At 42.1% G+C, this 14,694-nt stretch overlaps 1 protein-coding gene across 1 annotated transcript in view; it reads left to right on the top strand.

Moving 5' to 3' along the window:
* LOC311107271 (sideroflexin-1-like) overlaps nt 1-13,334 on the top strand; it is a 19,719-nt gene extending 6,385 nt beyond the window's left edge. Inside the window, exons 4-10 of the mRNA XM_084149752.1 lie at nt 7-28; nt 2,784-2,869; nt 4,793-4,920; nt 7,757-7,806; nt 8,588-8,637; nt 9,624-9,671; nt 9,875-13,334. Coding sequence (XP_084005878.1) covers nt 7-28; nt 2,784-2,869; nt 4,793-4,920; nt 7,757-7,806; nt 8,588-8,637; nt 9,624-9,671; nt 9,875-9,971 — 481 coding nt within the window. The 3' untranslated portion in view covers nt 9,972-13,334. The remainder of the gene's footprint in view (nt 1-6; nt 29-2,783; nt 2,870-4,792; nt 4,921-7,756; nt 7,807-8,587; nt 8,638-9,623; nt 9,672-9,874) is intronic.
* The last annotated feature ends 1,360 nt before the right edge of the window (nt 13,335-14,694 follow it).

The raw sequence follows: 14,694 nt of genomic DNA, 5'->3' as shown, positions 1-14,694 counted from the left end.
TGCTCTTGGACTAAATGCACTAACAAAGGTATTAACCCATATAAACCCTGTTCCCATTCATTCATTTACCATCAACCACATCACATGGCAGTGTTATCAAACCTAGCTACTCACAAGTCATATCATGAGTGGTTATCATGTCCAGAATAGTTATCATGTCCAGAATAGTTATCATGAGTAGTTATCATTTCCAGAATAGTTATCATGAGTGGTTATCATGTCCAGAATAGTTATCATGTCCAGAATAGTTATCATGTCCAGAATAGTTATCATGTCCAGAATAGTTATCATGAGTAGTTATCATGTCCAGAATAGTTATCATGTCCAGAATAGTTATCATGAGTAGTTATCATGTCCAGAATAGTTATCATGTCCAGAATAGTTATCATGAGTAGTTATCATGTCCAGAATAGTTATCATGTCCAGAATAGTTATCATGAGTAGTTATCATGTCCAGAATAGTTATCATGTCCAGAATAGTTATCATGAGTAGTTATCATGTCCAGAATAGTTATCATGAGTGGTTAACATGTCCAGAATAGTTATCATGTCCAGAATAGTTATCATGAGTAGTTATCATGTCCAGAATAGTTATCATGTCCAGAATAGTTATCATGAGTAGTTAACATGTCCAGAATAGTTATCATGAGTGGTTATCATGTCCAGAATAGTTATCATGTCCAGAATAGTTATCATGAGTGGTTAACATGTCCAGACTAGTTATCATGTCCAGAATAGTTATCATGAGTGGTTATCATGTCCAGAATAGTTATCATGAGTGGTTATCATGTCCAGAATAGTTATCATGTCCAGAATAGTTATCATGAGTAGTTATCATGTCCAGAATAGTTATCATGTCCAGAATAGTTATCATGAGTAGTTATCATGTCCAGAATAGTTATCATGAGTGGTTAACATGTCCAGAATAGTTATCATGAGTGGTTATCATGTCCAGAATAGTTATCATGTCCAGAATAGTTATCATGAGTAGTTATCATGTCCAGAATAGTTATCATGTCCAGAATAGTTATCATGTCCAGAATAGTTATCATGTCCAGAATAGTTATCATGAGTAGTTAACATGTCCAGAATAGTTATCATGTCCAGAATAGTTATCATGAGTAGTTATCATGTCCAGAATAGTTATCATGTCCAGAATAGTTATCATGAGTAGTTATCATGTCCAGAATAGTTATCATGTCCAGAATAGTTATCATGAGTAGTTATCATGTCCAGAATAGTTATCATGAGTGGTTAACATGTCCAGACTAGTTATCATGAGTGGTTATCATGTCCAGAATAGTTATCATGTCCAGAATAGTTATCATGTCCAGAATAGTTATCATGAGTAGTTATCATGTCCAGAATAGTTATCATGTCCAGAATAGTTATCATGAGTAGTTATCATGTCCAGAATAGTTATCATGTCCAGAATAGTTATCATGAGTGGTTATCATGTCCAGAATAGTTATCATGAGTGGTTAACATGTCCAGAATAGTTATCATGAGTAGTTATCATGTCCAGAATAGTTATCATGTCCAGAATAGTTATCATGAGTGGTTATCATGTCCAGAATAGTTATCATGTCCAGAATAGTTATCATGTTTAGAATAGTTATCATGAGTAGTTATCATGTCCAGAATAGTTATCATGTCCAGAATAGTTATCATGAGTAGTTATCATGTCCAGAATAGTTATCATGAGTGGTTAACATGTCCAGACTAGTTATCATGAGTGGTTATCATGTCCAGAATAGTTATCATGTCCAGAATAGTTATCATGTCCAGAATAGTTATCATGAGTAGTTATCATGTCCAGAATAGTTATCATGTCCAGAATAGTTATCATGAGTAGTTATCATGTCCAGAATAGTTATCATGTCCAGAATAGTTATCATGAGTGGTTATCATGTCCAGAATAGTTATCATGAGTGGTTAACATGTCCAGAATAGTTATCATGAGTAGTTATCATGTCCAGAATAGTTATCATGTCCAGAATAGTTATCATGAGTGGTTATCATGTCCAGAATAGTTATCATGTCCAGAATAGTTATCATGTCCAGAATAGTTATCATGAGTGGTTATCATGTCCAGAATAGTTATCATGTCCAGAATAGTTATCATGAGTGGTTAACATGTCCAGAATAGTTATCATGAGTGGTTATCATGTCCAGAATAGTTATCATGTCCAGAATAGTTATCATGTCCAGAATAGTTATCATGTCCAGAATAGTTATCATGTCCAAAATAGTTATCATGTCCAGAATAGTTATCATGTCCAGAATAGTTATCATGAATAGAAGTGAATAGTAACCATGAATAGAAGTGAATAGTAACCATGAATAGAAGTGAGTAGTAACCATGAATAGAAGTGAATAGTAACCATGAATAGAAGTGAATAGTAACCATGAATAGAAGTGAATAGTAACCATGAATAGAAGTGAATAGTAACCATGAATAGAAGTGAATAGTAACCATGAATAGAAGTGAATAGTAACCATGAATAGAAGTGAATAGTAACCATGACTAGAAGTGAATAGTAACCATGACTAGAAGAAGTCTACATATTTTCCCTGCTGCCTGCTTTGCTGGTTAGTCAATGTGTTGTGCATTTCATAAAGTATTCCCATTGTGGAACCAAATGTCACTCATAATAACCATCATGACATGCACAAAGAGCTTTGGAAAAATAAGCGATGCCAAATAATGATATTAGACTGTATAGATACATTTCACCCCTGTCTATCTGTTTACTCCAATCTTTGTTGTTGTTGTTGTCCAGCACATATCTCCCCTCGTAGGGAGGTTAGTTCCCTTCGCTGCTGTTGCTGCTGCTAACTGTATCAACATCCCTCTCATGAGGCAACGGTAAGACCAACTAGTCTGTAGCTCCTCCTGTTTGAAGATATGGCTTTGCAAATATGCAGTATTTAGAGTTTTTTATTCTAAGTTCTTTACTAAAATGTAGTGTTAAATGTTAGGTTTTATTTAGGTTTTATTTAATCGCACCCAAGAGAAAAGAAGTGAAAGACAAAACAGTCCAGATAAAAAAACTGGTAAAAGCGGTGTGTACAGTGAGGGAAAAAAGTATTTGATCCCCTGCTGATTTTGTACGTTTGCCCTCTGACAAAGAAATGATCAGTCTATAATTTTAATGGTAGGTTTATTTGAACAGTGAGAGACAGAATAACAACAACAAAATCCAGAAAAACGCATGTCAAAAATGTTATAAATTGATTTGCATTTTAATGAGGGAAATAAGTATTTGACCCCCTCTCAATCAGAAAGATTTCTGGCTCCCAGGTGTCTTTTATACAGGTAACAAGCTGAGATTAGGAGCACACTTTTAAAGGGAGTGCTCCTAATCTCAGTTTGTTACCTGTATAAAAGACACCTGTCCACAGATCAATCAATCAATCAGATTCCAAACTCTCCACCATGGCCAAGACCAAAGAGCTCTCCAAGGATGTCAGGGACAAGATTGTAGACCTACACAAGGCTGGAATGGGCTATAAGACCATCGCCAAGCAGCTTGGTGAGAAGGTGACAACAGTTGGTGCGATTATTCGCAAATGGAAGAAACACAAAAGAACTGTCAATCTCCCTCGGCCTGGGGCTCCATGCAAGATCTCACCTCGTGGAGTTGCAATGATCATGAGAATGGTGAGGAATCAGCCCAGAACTACACGGGAGGATCTTGTCAATGATCTCAAGGCAGCTGGGACCATAGTCACCAAGCAAACAATTGGTAACACGCTACGCCGTGAAGGACTGAAATCCTGCAGCGCCCGCAAGGTCCCCCTGCTCAAGAAAGCACATATACAGGCCCGTCTGAAGTTTGCCAATGAACATCTGAATGATTCAGAGGAGAACTGGGTGAAAGTGTTGTGGTCAGAGACCAAAATCGAGGTCTTTGGCATCAATTCAACTCGCCGTGTTTGGAGGAAGAGGAATGCTGCCTATGACCCCAAGAACACCATCCCCACCGTCAAACATGGAGGTGGAAACATTGTGCTTTGGGGGTGTTTTTCTGCTAAGGGGAGAGGACAACTTCACCGCATCAAAGGGACGATGGACGGGGCCATGTACCGTCAAATCTTGGGTGAGAACCTCCTTCCCTCAGCCAGGGCATTGAAAATGGGTCGTGGATGGGTATTCCAGCATGACAATGACCCAAAACACACGGCCAAGGCAACAAAGGAGTGGCTCAAGAAGAAGCACATTAAAGTCCTGGAGTGGCCTAGCCAGTCTCCAGACCTTAATCCCATAGAAAATCTGTGGAGGGAGCTGAAGGTTCGAGTTGCCAAACGTCAGCCTCGAAACCTTAATGACTTGGAGAAGATGGGACAAAATCCCTCCTGAGATGTGTGCAAACCTGGTGGCCAACTACAAGAAACATCTGACCTCTGTGATTGCCAACAAGGGTTTTGCCACCAAGTACTAAGTCATGTTTTGCAGAGGGGTCAAATACTTATTTCCCTCATTAAAATGCAAATCAATTTATAACATTTCTGACATGCGTTTTTCTGTTTTTTTTTGTTGTTATTCTGTCTCTCACTGTTCAAATAAACCTACCAAATGATAGACTGATCATGTCTTTGTCAGTGGGCAAACGTACAAAATCAGCAGGGGATCAAATACTTTTTTCCCTCACTGTAGGTCACACATCACTTATTGACATTTACATTATTATTTCCACAACTTGGACAAGGTCTTTCAACAGAACTCGTCTTTATCATCAAAGCCAGTTCCTATAATAGATGTTTACTTCCTTCTTCCTCTATTTTCCAGGGAACTGAAACACGGCATTCCGATAACAGACGAGAACGATAACCGGTTAGGAGAGTCAACCACCGCCGCTAAGCAGGCTATCTCCCAGGTGGTGGTGTCTAGGATCCTCATGGCCTCTCCTGGAATGGGTATCAATCAATCAATCAATTTTATTTTATATAGCCCTTCTTACATCAGCTAATATCTCGAAGTGCTGTACAGAAACCCAGCCTAAAACCCCAAACAGCTAGTAATGCAGGTGTAGAAGCACGGTGGCTAGGAAAAACTCCCTAGAAAGGCAAAACCTAGGAAGAAACCTAGAGAGGAACCAGGCTATGAGGGGTGGCCAGTCCTCTTCTGGCTGTGCCGGGTGGAGATTATAACAGAACCATGCCAAGATGTTCAAAAATGTTCATAAGTGACAAGCATGGTCAAATAATAATCAGGAATAAATCTCAGTTGGCTTTTCATAGCCGATCATTAAGAGTTGAAAACAGCAGGTCTGGGACAGGTAGGGGTTCCATAACCGCAGGCAGAACAGTTGAAACTGGAATAGCAGCAAGGCCAGGCGGACTGGGGACAGCAAGGAGTCACCACGGCCGGTAGTCCCGACGTATGGTCCTAGGGCTCAGGTCTCTCAGTTGGCTTTTCATAGCCGATCATTAAGAGTTGAAAATAGCAGGTCTGGGACAGGTAGGGGTTTCGTAGCCGCAGGCAGAACAGTTGAAACTGGAATAGCAGCAAGGCCAGGCGGACTGGGGACAGCAAGGTGTCATCATGCCCGGTAGTCCTGACGTATGGTCCTAGGGCTCAGGTTCTCAGAGAGAAAGAGAGAACGAGAGAATTAGAGAGAGCATACTTAAATTCACACAGGACACTGGATAAGACAGGAGAAGTACTCCAGGTATAACCAACTAACCCCAGCCCCCCGACACATAAACTACTGCAGCATAAATACTGGAGGCTGAGACAGGAGCGGTCCGGAGACACTGTGGCCCCATCCGAAGAAACCCCCGGACAGGGCCAAACAGGAAGGATATAACCCCACCCACTCCGCCAAAGCACAGCCCCCGCACCACTAGAGGGATATCCCCAACCACCAACTTACAATCCTGAGACAAGGCCGAGTATAGCCCACAGAGGTCTCCACCACAGCACAAACCAAGGGGGGGGCGCCAACCCAGACAGGAAGATCACGTCAGTAACTCAACCCACTCAAGTGACGCACCCCTCCCAGGGACGGCATGAAAGAGCACCAGCAAGCCAGTGACTCAGCCCCTGCAACAGGGTTAGAGGCAGAGAACCCCAGTGGAGAGGGGAACCGGCCTGGCAGAGACAGCAAGGGCTGTTCGTTGCTCCAGCCTTTCCGTTCACCTTCACACTCCTGGGCCAGACTACACTCAATCATATGACCTACTGAAGAGATAAGTCTTCAGTAAAGACTTAAAGGTTGAGACCGAGTCTGCGTCTCTCACATGGGTAGGCAGACTGTTCCATAAAAATGGAGATCTATAGGAGAAAGCCCTGCCTCCCGCTGTTTGCTTAGAAATTCTAGGGACAATTAGGAGGCCTGCGTCTTGTGACCGTAGCGTACGTATTGGTATGTACGGCAGGACCAACTCGGAAAGATAGGTAGGAGCAAGCCCATGTAACGCTTTATAGGTTAACAGTAAAACCTTGAAATCAGCCCTTGCCTTAACAGGAAGCCAGTGTAGGGAAGCTAGCACTGGAGTAATATGATCAAATTTCTTGGTTCTAGTCAGGATTCTAGCAGCCGTATTTAGCACTAACTGAAGTTTATTTAGTGCTTTATCCGGGTAGCCGGAAAATAGAGCATTGCAGTAGTCTAACCTAGAAGTAACAAATGCATGGATTAATTATTCTGCATCATTTTTGGACAGAAAATTTCTGATTTTTGCAATGTTACGTAGATGGAAAAAAGCTGTCCTTGAAACAGTCTTGATATGTTCGTCAAAAGAGAGATCAGGGTCAAGAGTAACGCCTAGGTCCTTCACAGTTTTATTTGAGACGACTTTACAACCATCAAGATTAATTGTCAGATTTAACAGAAGATCTCTTTGTTTCTTGGGACCTAGAACAAGCATCTCTGTTTTGTCCGAGTTTAAAAGTAAAAAGTTTTCAGCCATCCACTTCCTTATGTCTGAAACACAGGCTTCTAGCGAGGGCAATTTTGGGGCTTCACCATGCTTCATTGAAATGTACAGCTGTGTGTCATCCGCATAGCAGTGAAAGTTAACATTATGTTTTCGAATAACATCCCCAAGAGGTAAAATATATAGTGAAAACAATAGTGGTCCTAAAACGGAACCTTGAGGAACACCGAAATGTACAGTTGATTTGTCGGAGGACAGACCATTCACAGAGACAAACTGATATCTTTCCGACAGGTAGGATCTAAACCAGGCCAGAACTTGTCCGTGTAGACCAATTTGGGTTTCCAGTCTCTCCAAAAGAATGTGGTGATCGATGGTGTCAAAGGCAGCACTAAGGTCTAGTAGCACGAGGACAGATGCAGAGCCTCGGTCTGACGCCATTAAAAGGTCATTTACCACCTTCACAAGTGCAGTCTCAGTGCTATGATGGGGTCTAAAACCAGACTGAAGCATTTCGTATACATTGTTTGTCTTCAGAAAGGCAGTGAGTTGCTGCGCAACAGCTTTTTCTAAAATTTTTTTTTTTTTTTGAGAGGAATGGAAGATTCGATATAGGCCGATAGTTTTTTTTATGTGTTACGTAATAGGCTTTAGGAGACCCAATCTGGCAACCCAATGGGATGGCTCCAACCTGGCAGCCTATGTAATCTGCGACTCCAACCTGCTAACTCGATATGATACACTGGAAATTATAAAAGCTTGAAATCAACCATGTTATCAGGTGAAATATAATGTTTGTATAGGTTGATTATGATGAATGAATAGACATTTATAAAGCATTACAATTTTATTTCACCATTCTGTTTTTCAGCTATCCCTCCATTTTTAATGAACACCTTGGAAAAGAAAGCCTTCCTGAAGGTAGTATTCACACGATTTATCACTTTATTTGTTCATGTATGATCACATATATATGAAAAATTTATGCACTCACTAACTGTAAGTCGCTCTGGATAAGAGCGTCTGCTAAAATGACAAAAAAAATATTGCAAATTCACTTACTTTCTCATATCTATGACGATATCTATTACTTTCTCATATCTATGACGATATCTATTACTTTCTCATATCTATGACGATATCTATTACTTTCTCATATCTATGACGATATCTATTACTTTCTCATATCTATGACGATATCTATTACTTTCTCATATCTATGACGATATCTATTACTTTCTCATATCTATGACGATATCTATTACTTTCTCATATCTATGACAATATCTATTACTTTCTCATATCTATGATAGCACTAAGCCTTTTGATAAGTGGTTATAGTAGAGACAGTATATATAATGGCTTGTCACTGTGTGGTGTGAGCACGCCATCGAGGGACTCCAGCATTCACATGGTCCTCCGTAGCAGTCTTGTAGACACAGTCAGCGGCTAAATCCAAATGCTCTGAAGTCATTTCCTTTCCTATGTGTCCTATTTCCTCATCCTGATTCAAACCCTACTAAATAGGTAGAAACAAAATGGTGCTTACTAAGCAATAGCCCTCACCCATATTGCCTATACCACTCCAGCCCTTTCAGTGATCAGTGAGTGTGAGGAAATAGGACAGAACCGAGGAAGCCATTTCAGAGTAGTGGAATGTATCCCTTCCTTTGTTTGTCTTATTGTTTTCTGGTCTTTTCAGAAGTTCCCATGGATGAGTGCACCTATTCAAGTGGTCTTGGTGGGATTCTGGTAAGTGGCCAGCAATGGACTGCTGATAAACCACCATTTGCAACCCTATTACAGTATATCAGTTAGGACATAAACGCTGTGAAGGACACGTGACATATACTGTCAATGCTGTGAAACACACATGACATATACTGTCAACGCTGTGAAGAACCCGTGACGTACAGTATACTGTCAACGCTGTGAAGAACCCGTGACGTACAGTATACTGTCAACGCTGTGAAGACCCCGTGACGTACAGTATACTGTCAACGCTGTGAAGAACCCGTGACGTACAGTATACTGTCAACGCTGTGAAGAACCCGTGACGTACAGTATACTGTCAACGCTGTGAAGAACCCGTGACGTACAGTATACTGTCAACGCTGTGAAGAACCCGTGACGTACAGTATACTGTCAACGCTGTGAAGAACCCGTGACGTACAGTATACTGTCAACGCTGTGAAGACCCCGTGACGTACAGTATACTGTCAACGCTGTGAAGAACCCGTGACGTACAGTATACTGTCAACGCTGTGAAGAACCCGTGACGTACAGTATACTGTCAACGCTGTGAAGAACCCGTGACGTACAGTATACTGTCAACGCTGTGAAGACCCCGTGACGTACAGTATACTGTCAACGCTGTGAAGAACCCGTGACGTACAGTATACTGTCAACGCTGTGAAGAACCCGTGACATACATTATACTGTCAACGCTGTGAAGAACCCGTGACGTACAGTATACTGTCAACGCTGTGAAGAACCCGTGACGTACAGTATACTGTCAACGCTGTGAAGAACCCGTGACATACATTATACTGTCAACGCTGTGAAGAACCCGTGACAAGTAAACATGAGCACAGTGTCGTTTAGATATCACAACAGCTGTTTTAAAGCAACATTTCATCTTAAAGGGTCACACATTATAGCTATAGTATCTAATCTACTGTCTAGATCTATTTAGTAGATGTGCTGCTGACCTTTTTATGTGTTTCCTTGTCTTTTAGCCTGGTGTTCGCCACTCCACTGTGCTGTGCACTGTTCCCCCAGAAGAGGTAAGTGACTCATCATTGCTAGCTGTGTTGATCAGTCTGGATACAGAATACGACACGTATCCAGTTTTTTCACAACAGTAATATATGATTTGTATTTCTCAGAGTGAAGAGATGGAATGGTGTATAACGTTGGATTGTTTTTCCATCTCCATCTCCCTGTCCCCTGTTCCCCGTCTCTCTCTCTCTCTCTCTCTCTCTTTTAGCTCTATGTCAGTAAGCCGATTGGAGCCAGAGCTTCAGGAGAAGATCCGTGTGAGCCACCCCGGGGTGGAGAGGGTCTACTTCAATAAAGGACTATGAGTGTCCAGCCCAACAGGAGCCTCCTTGCACTGCCATACTGCCCTCACAGCAGACACCATCCCAAGTATCCTCATTCTGTGTGCCAAAGTTAAGTTTCGCTTCTCATCCTCAACTCTCCTCTTTTCTCTACTCTGTTTCCCTCTTCCCCTCACCCTCTCTCTGTCTCCCTCCTCCCCTCACCCTCTCTCTGTCTCCCTCCTCCCCTCACCCTCTCTCTGTCTCCCTCCTCCCCTCACCCTCTCTCCATCTCTCTCCCTCCCCTCACCCTCTCTCCGTCTCCCTCCTCCCCTCACCCTCTCTCTGTTTCCCTCTTCCCCTCACCCTCTCTCTGTCTCCCTCCTCCCCTCACCCTCTCTCTGTCTCCCTCCTCCCCTCACCCTCTCTCCATCTCTCTCCCTCCCCTCACCCTCTCTCTGTCTCCCTCCTCCCCTCACCCTCTCTCCATCTCTCTCCCTCCCCTCACCCTCTCTCCGTCTCCCTCCTCCCCTCACCCTCTCTCTGTCTCCCTCCTCCCCTCACCCTCTCTCTGTCTCCCTCCTCCCCTCACCCTCTCTCCGTCTCACTCCTCCCCTCACCCTCTCTCTGTCTCCCTCCTCCCCTCACCCTCTCTCTGTCTCCCTCCTCCCCTCACCCTCTCTCTGTCTCCCTCCTCCCCTCACCCTCTCTCTGTCTCCCTCCTCCCCTCACCCTCTCTCCCTCCCCTCACCCTCTCTCTGTCTCCCTCCTCCCCTCACCCTCTCTCTGTCTCCCTACTCCCCTCACCCTCTCTCTGTCTCCCTCCTCCCCTCACCCTCTCTCCGTCTCCTTCAGTCTTTTTTGTAATGAGATGTTTGCTTTGTTGCTGTTATGTTTGCTTTATTTTTAATTGCAGAAAGAAATTGTCTCATTGTTATTGTGGCGCTGTGATGATGGTGGTTTGGGTCTCAAGTAAGAGAAGCTGCTTCTAAGACATCTGTTTATTTGTATTCCCATGCAGTTTTTTTATCAGTTACTTTTCTGTCAATTGTATTTTTCTGCCAAAACATTTTCATATTCAAAACAGTTGTTTGTGTTCAGTGGAGAACCAGGCAAAATAACAGGGTCTCTGTGTCTGTATTTGTAACAATAGCAGTAATCAGTATTAATCTAACAACGATGCCTACTCCAATATTAAGTTAAATTATTTGCCAAATCTCAACAACGGTTTGTGAGACCTCTCAACAATACACAACCTCTTAATAGTAATATATCAGTGCCATTTCAGAGAATAACAATATGACATCCAGTGCATTTGAATGAATTCATATTTGCCAAATGAGTGAACTTCGCCAGGGTTACGTCCCAAATGGCACCCTATTCCCATAGGGCTCTGGTCAAAAGTAGTGCACTATGTAGAGAATAGGGATGGCCATTTGGGATGGTGTCTACAATGGATCCATGACCAGGGCTTACTCCCCCTAACAATGTGAGCTCTTATAATGATTTACAATAACCATTGTTCCGTATGTTACTGGTGCTTTTGATGCAATATCTTCATATCATTTACGTTTAGTCCTGACTATTTATTCTGCTTACCCAAACCATGCATGAACAAACCACTCCTCATAAGTCTGATAGTATGGCATATGGTCGGTTACAGGTGTGTTTCAGACAGAGTCAGGTAGTCTGTCTGTGTAGTCACTTCAGGGCTACATTCAGGCACAGGAGGTTAGTGGTACCTTAATTGGGGAGGACGGGCTCGTGGTAATGACTGGAGCGGAATCAGTGGAGTGGGATCAAATACATCAAACGCATGGTTTGGTACAGGATCTGGGGTGCCAAATCTCCCCTTAAAGCAGAATCCGCCATGCCGTCTTGCCTTGAAATGAAAGTAGTGATCTATTTCAAGGTGTTAAGAAGTGTTCAGAGTGGTGTTCCTTGTTAAGAGCAAAACCTTTGCGGTCCTGAATGCAACCCAGTCATGAGACGCCCACAGACCTTGCTGACCCATGTGCCAAAGAGCTGATAGTATGTTCGTTTATTGTGCTCGTCTGCTGCTGTCAGGCAAGCTAGAACATCTCTCAGGCTAGACAAAAGCGCAGCATGTCTTGTACATGTTTGTCAATCCCCTAATTTAAAATCTATATGACAATGAATTTGAGGAATAGTGAATGATTTCCTGCTGAAAGATTCACTCAAATGCACTGTCATGGTGTTAAACAAGGGACTACAGAAACATCAGTTAAAGCTACCGGTAGGCTACTGGTGCAGTACTGTCAGATAAAAATAACTCTAGATAATAGCATTACCAGTACCTTAAAAAGCCACGCATACAGAGAAACAATAGAGAAGTGGATAGTTTCAATTCTTGTTTATTCCAGAGTTTATGTCTGAAAAGAAAATGTTCTAAATAATTATTGTGAACATTCCGTTTGGTTGATAATAGTATCCTCCTTTTTCATCGCATTATGTGATTTTTGTAAGGTGTTTAAATGTTTAAGTATGAAAAATATATCTACAGTATTGACTTATATGGTTCTATATAAGTACTTTCAGATAATCCTGCTATAGAAGTTGTTCTTAAAGATGGTATGAAGGGGCTTTGAGCAATGGATAATGTTTCAGTGTATTTCAGTAGTTGAATGTAGCATCGGCAGGTCTAATTCAAACTGAGGCAGGGATTCAATCCAAGGCGTGTTATAGAGCAGTGCATTGGGACAGACAATGCACCTTTTAAAGGACATTTCTCTGACGTTCAAATGGTAAACGCTGACGGTAAACGCTGACGGTAAACGCTGACGGTAAACGCTGCAGATGTTGGCCCAAGTGTAAATGACCTTAAAGTGTGCTGCTCTATAAACCGATTGAATCACGGTCTGAGCATCTGTTCATTGTTTGATGTTTTTCATATGTCAAACTGTGAATGCTATATTTGTAACTTAATTAATTAATGTAACTTTGAAAAGCAACAATTAGTGAGAGATAAGCACAACGGATTCAAATAACTGAATATTTGTCAACCAGCAGACAATGTATGAGTGTCTCTTTACCTTAGTCTTTAACTTGATGTAGTAAACCCCAAGAAATGCCACACAAACCTGCCCGAACAAACCTTAATTACTACAAATTAAAAGTCTTTACAAAATAAAAGTATTAGGTAAATAACAATAAATGTTTCACAGGCCTTCAGTCTATCTGCCAAATCAATCCGCCGCAATGTCAATCTAGCCAAAGTGATACAAATCCACTCAAGAGGAATAAGTCATTACAGTTTACAGTAATCTAAATGAAATGGGTATTTTTAAGAAAGGGTATTCTGGAATAATGTTTTTTTTTTGCAGTAAATTTGGGATGTTGTAATGTCTAGACTAACTGGATGAAATAAAAAAATAATGAAGTCTCAAAGGGTTGTACTGTTTTTGTTTTTACTAATAAATCAAATCAAAGATTGGTCGCGTACACAGATTTGCAGATTTTATCGCAGGTGCGATAAAATCCCTCAGAACAGCCTCAATTCTTCGGGGCATGGACTTTACAAGGAGTCGAAAGAGTTCCACAGGGATGCTGGCCCATGTTGACTCTAATGCTTCCCACAGTTGTGTCAAGTTAGCTGAATGTCCTTTGGGTGGTGGACCATTCTTGATACACACGGGAAACTGTTAAGCGTGAAAAACCCAGCAGCGTTGCAGTTCTTGACACAAACCGGTGCACCTGGCACCTACTACCATAACCCGTTCAAAGGCACTTAAATATTTTGTCTTGCCCATTCACCCTCTGAATGGCACACATACACAATCCATGTGTCAATTGTCTCAAAGCTTAAAAATCCTTCTTTAACCTGTCTCCTCCCCTTCATCTACACTGATTGAAGTGGATTTAAGTAACATCAATAAGGGATCATAGCTTTCACCTGGTCAATCTGTCATGGAAAGAGCAGGTGTTCATAATGTTTTGTACACTCAGTGTACATATAAAGTGGGTAACCAGTATGTAAACATAATAATAATAATATGCCATTTAGCAGACGCTTTTATTCAAAGCGACTTACATTCATGCGTGCATACATTTTTGTGTATGGGTGGTCCCGGGGATCGAACCCACTACCTTGGCGTTACAAGCGCCGTGCTCTACCAGCTGAGCTACAGAGGACCACATTAACGTGACCAGTGTTCCATGACTCTGTACATCGGGCAGCAGTCTGTAAGGTGCAGGATAGAGTACCGGGTGGTAGCCGGCTAGTAACAGTGACTAAGTTCAGGGCAGGGTACTGGGCGGAGGCCGGCTAGTGGTGACTGTTTGACAGTATGATGGCCTTGAGATAGAAGCTGTTCATCAGTCTCTCGAGCCCAGCTACGGTGCACCTGTACTGTCTCCACCATCTAGATGGTGGTGGGGTGAACAGGCTGTGGCCCTTGATCTCAGCCTTCCTGTGACACCGGGGCCTGTAGATGTCCTGGAGGGCAGGACTGGAGCCTTACTAGAGTTTCCCCTGGTCAGGTCACATGGTTTATTCAGTCTCCATGTAACAAAATATGAAAAAGTCTATAAATATAACGTTTTCATCATTGCTTACATTCAAACCCAGACAGGCAGAACCACTGGTTGCCTACTGCTGTCTACTGGTAAAGGTTGGACATAGCAGAGGCCTTTTCCAACAGTGCATTCTACTGCATACGGAATGTTTTAACCATTTAAAAAGCGAATCAAGTGGATTTGATGTGCCAGAATAATCCTGTGTGTTTCAACTTAAAATAAAACAGCAGAA

The sequence above is a fragment of the Coregonus lavaretus genome (assembly GCF_964263955.1).
Source record: "Coregonus lavaretus genome assembly, chromosome: 32".
In the NCBI taxonomy this organism is placed as follows: Eukaryota; Metazoa; Chordata; class Actinopteri; order Salmoniformes; family Salmonidae; genus Coregonus; species Coregonus lavaretus.
This window is presented reverse-complemented; position numbering and strand designations above follow the sequence as displayed.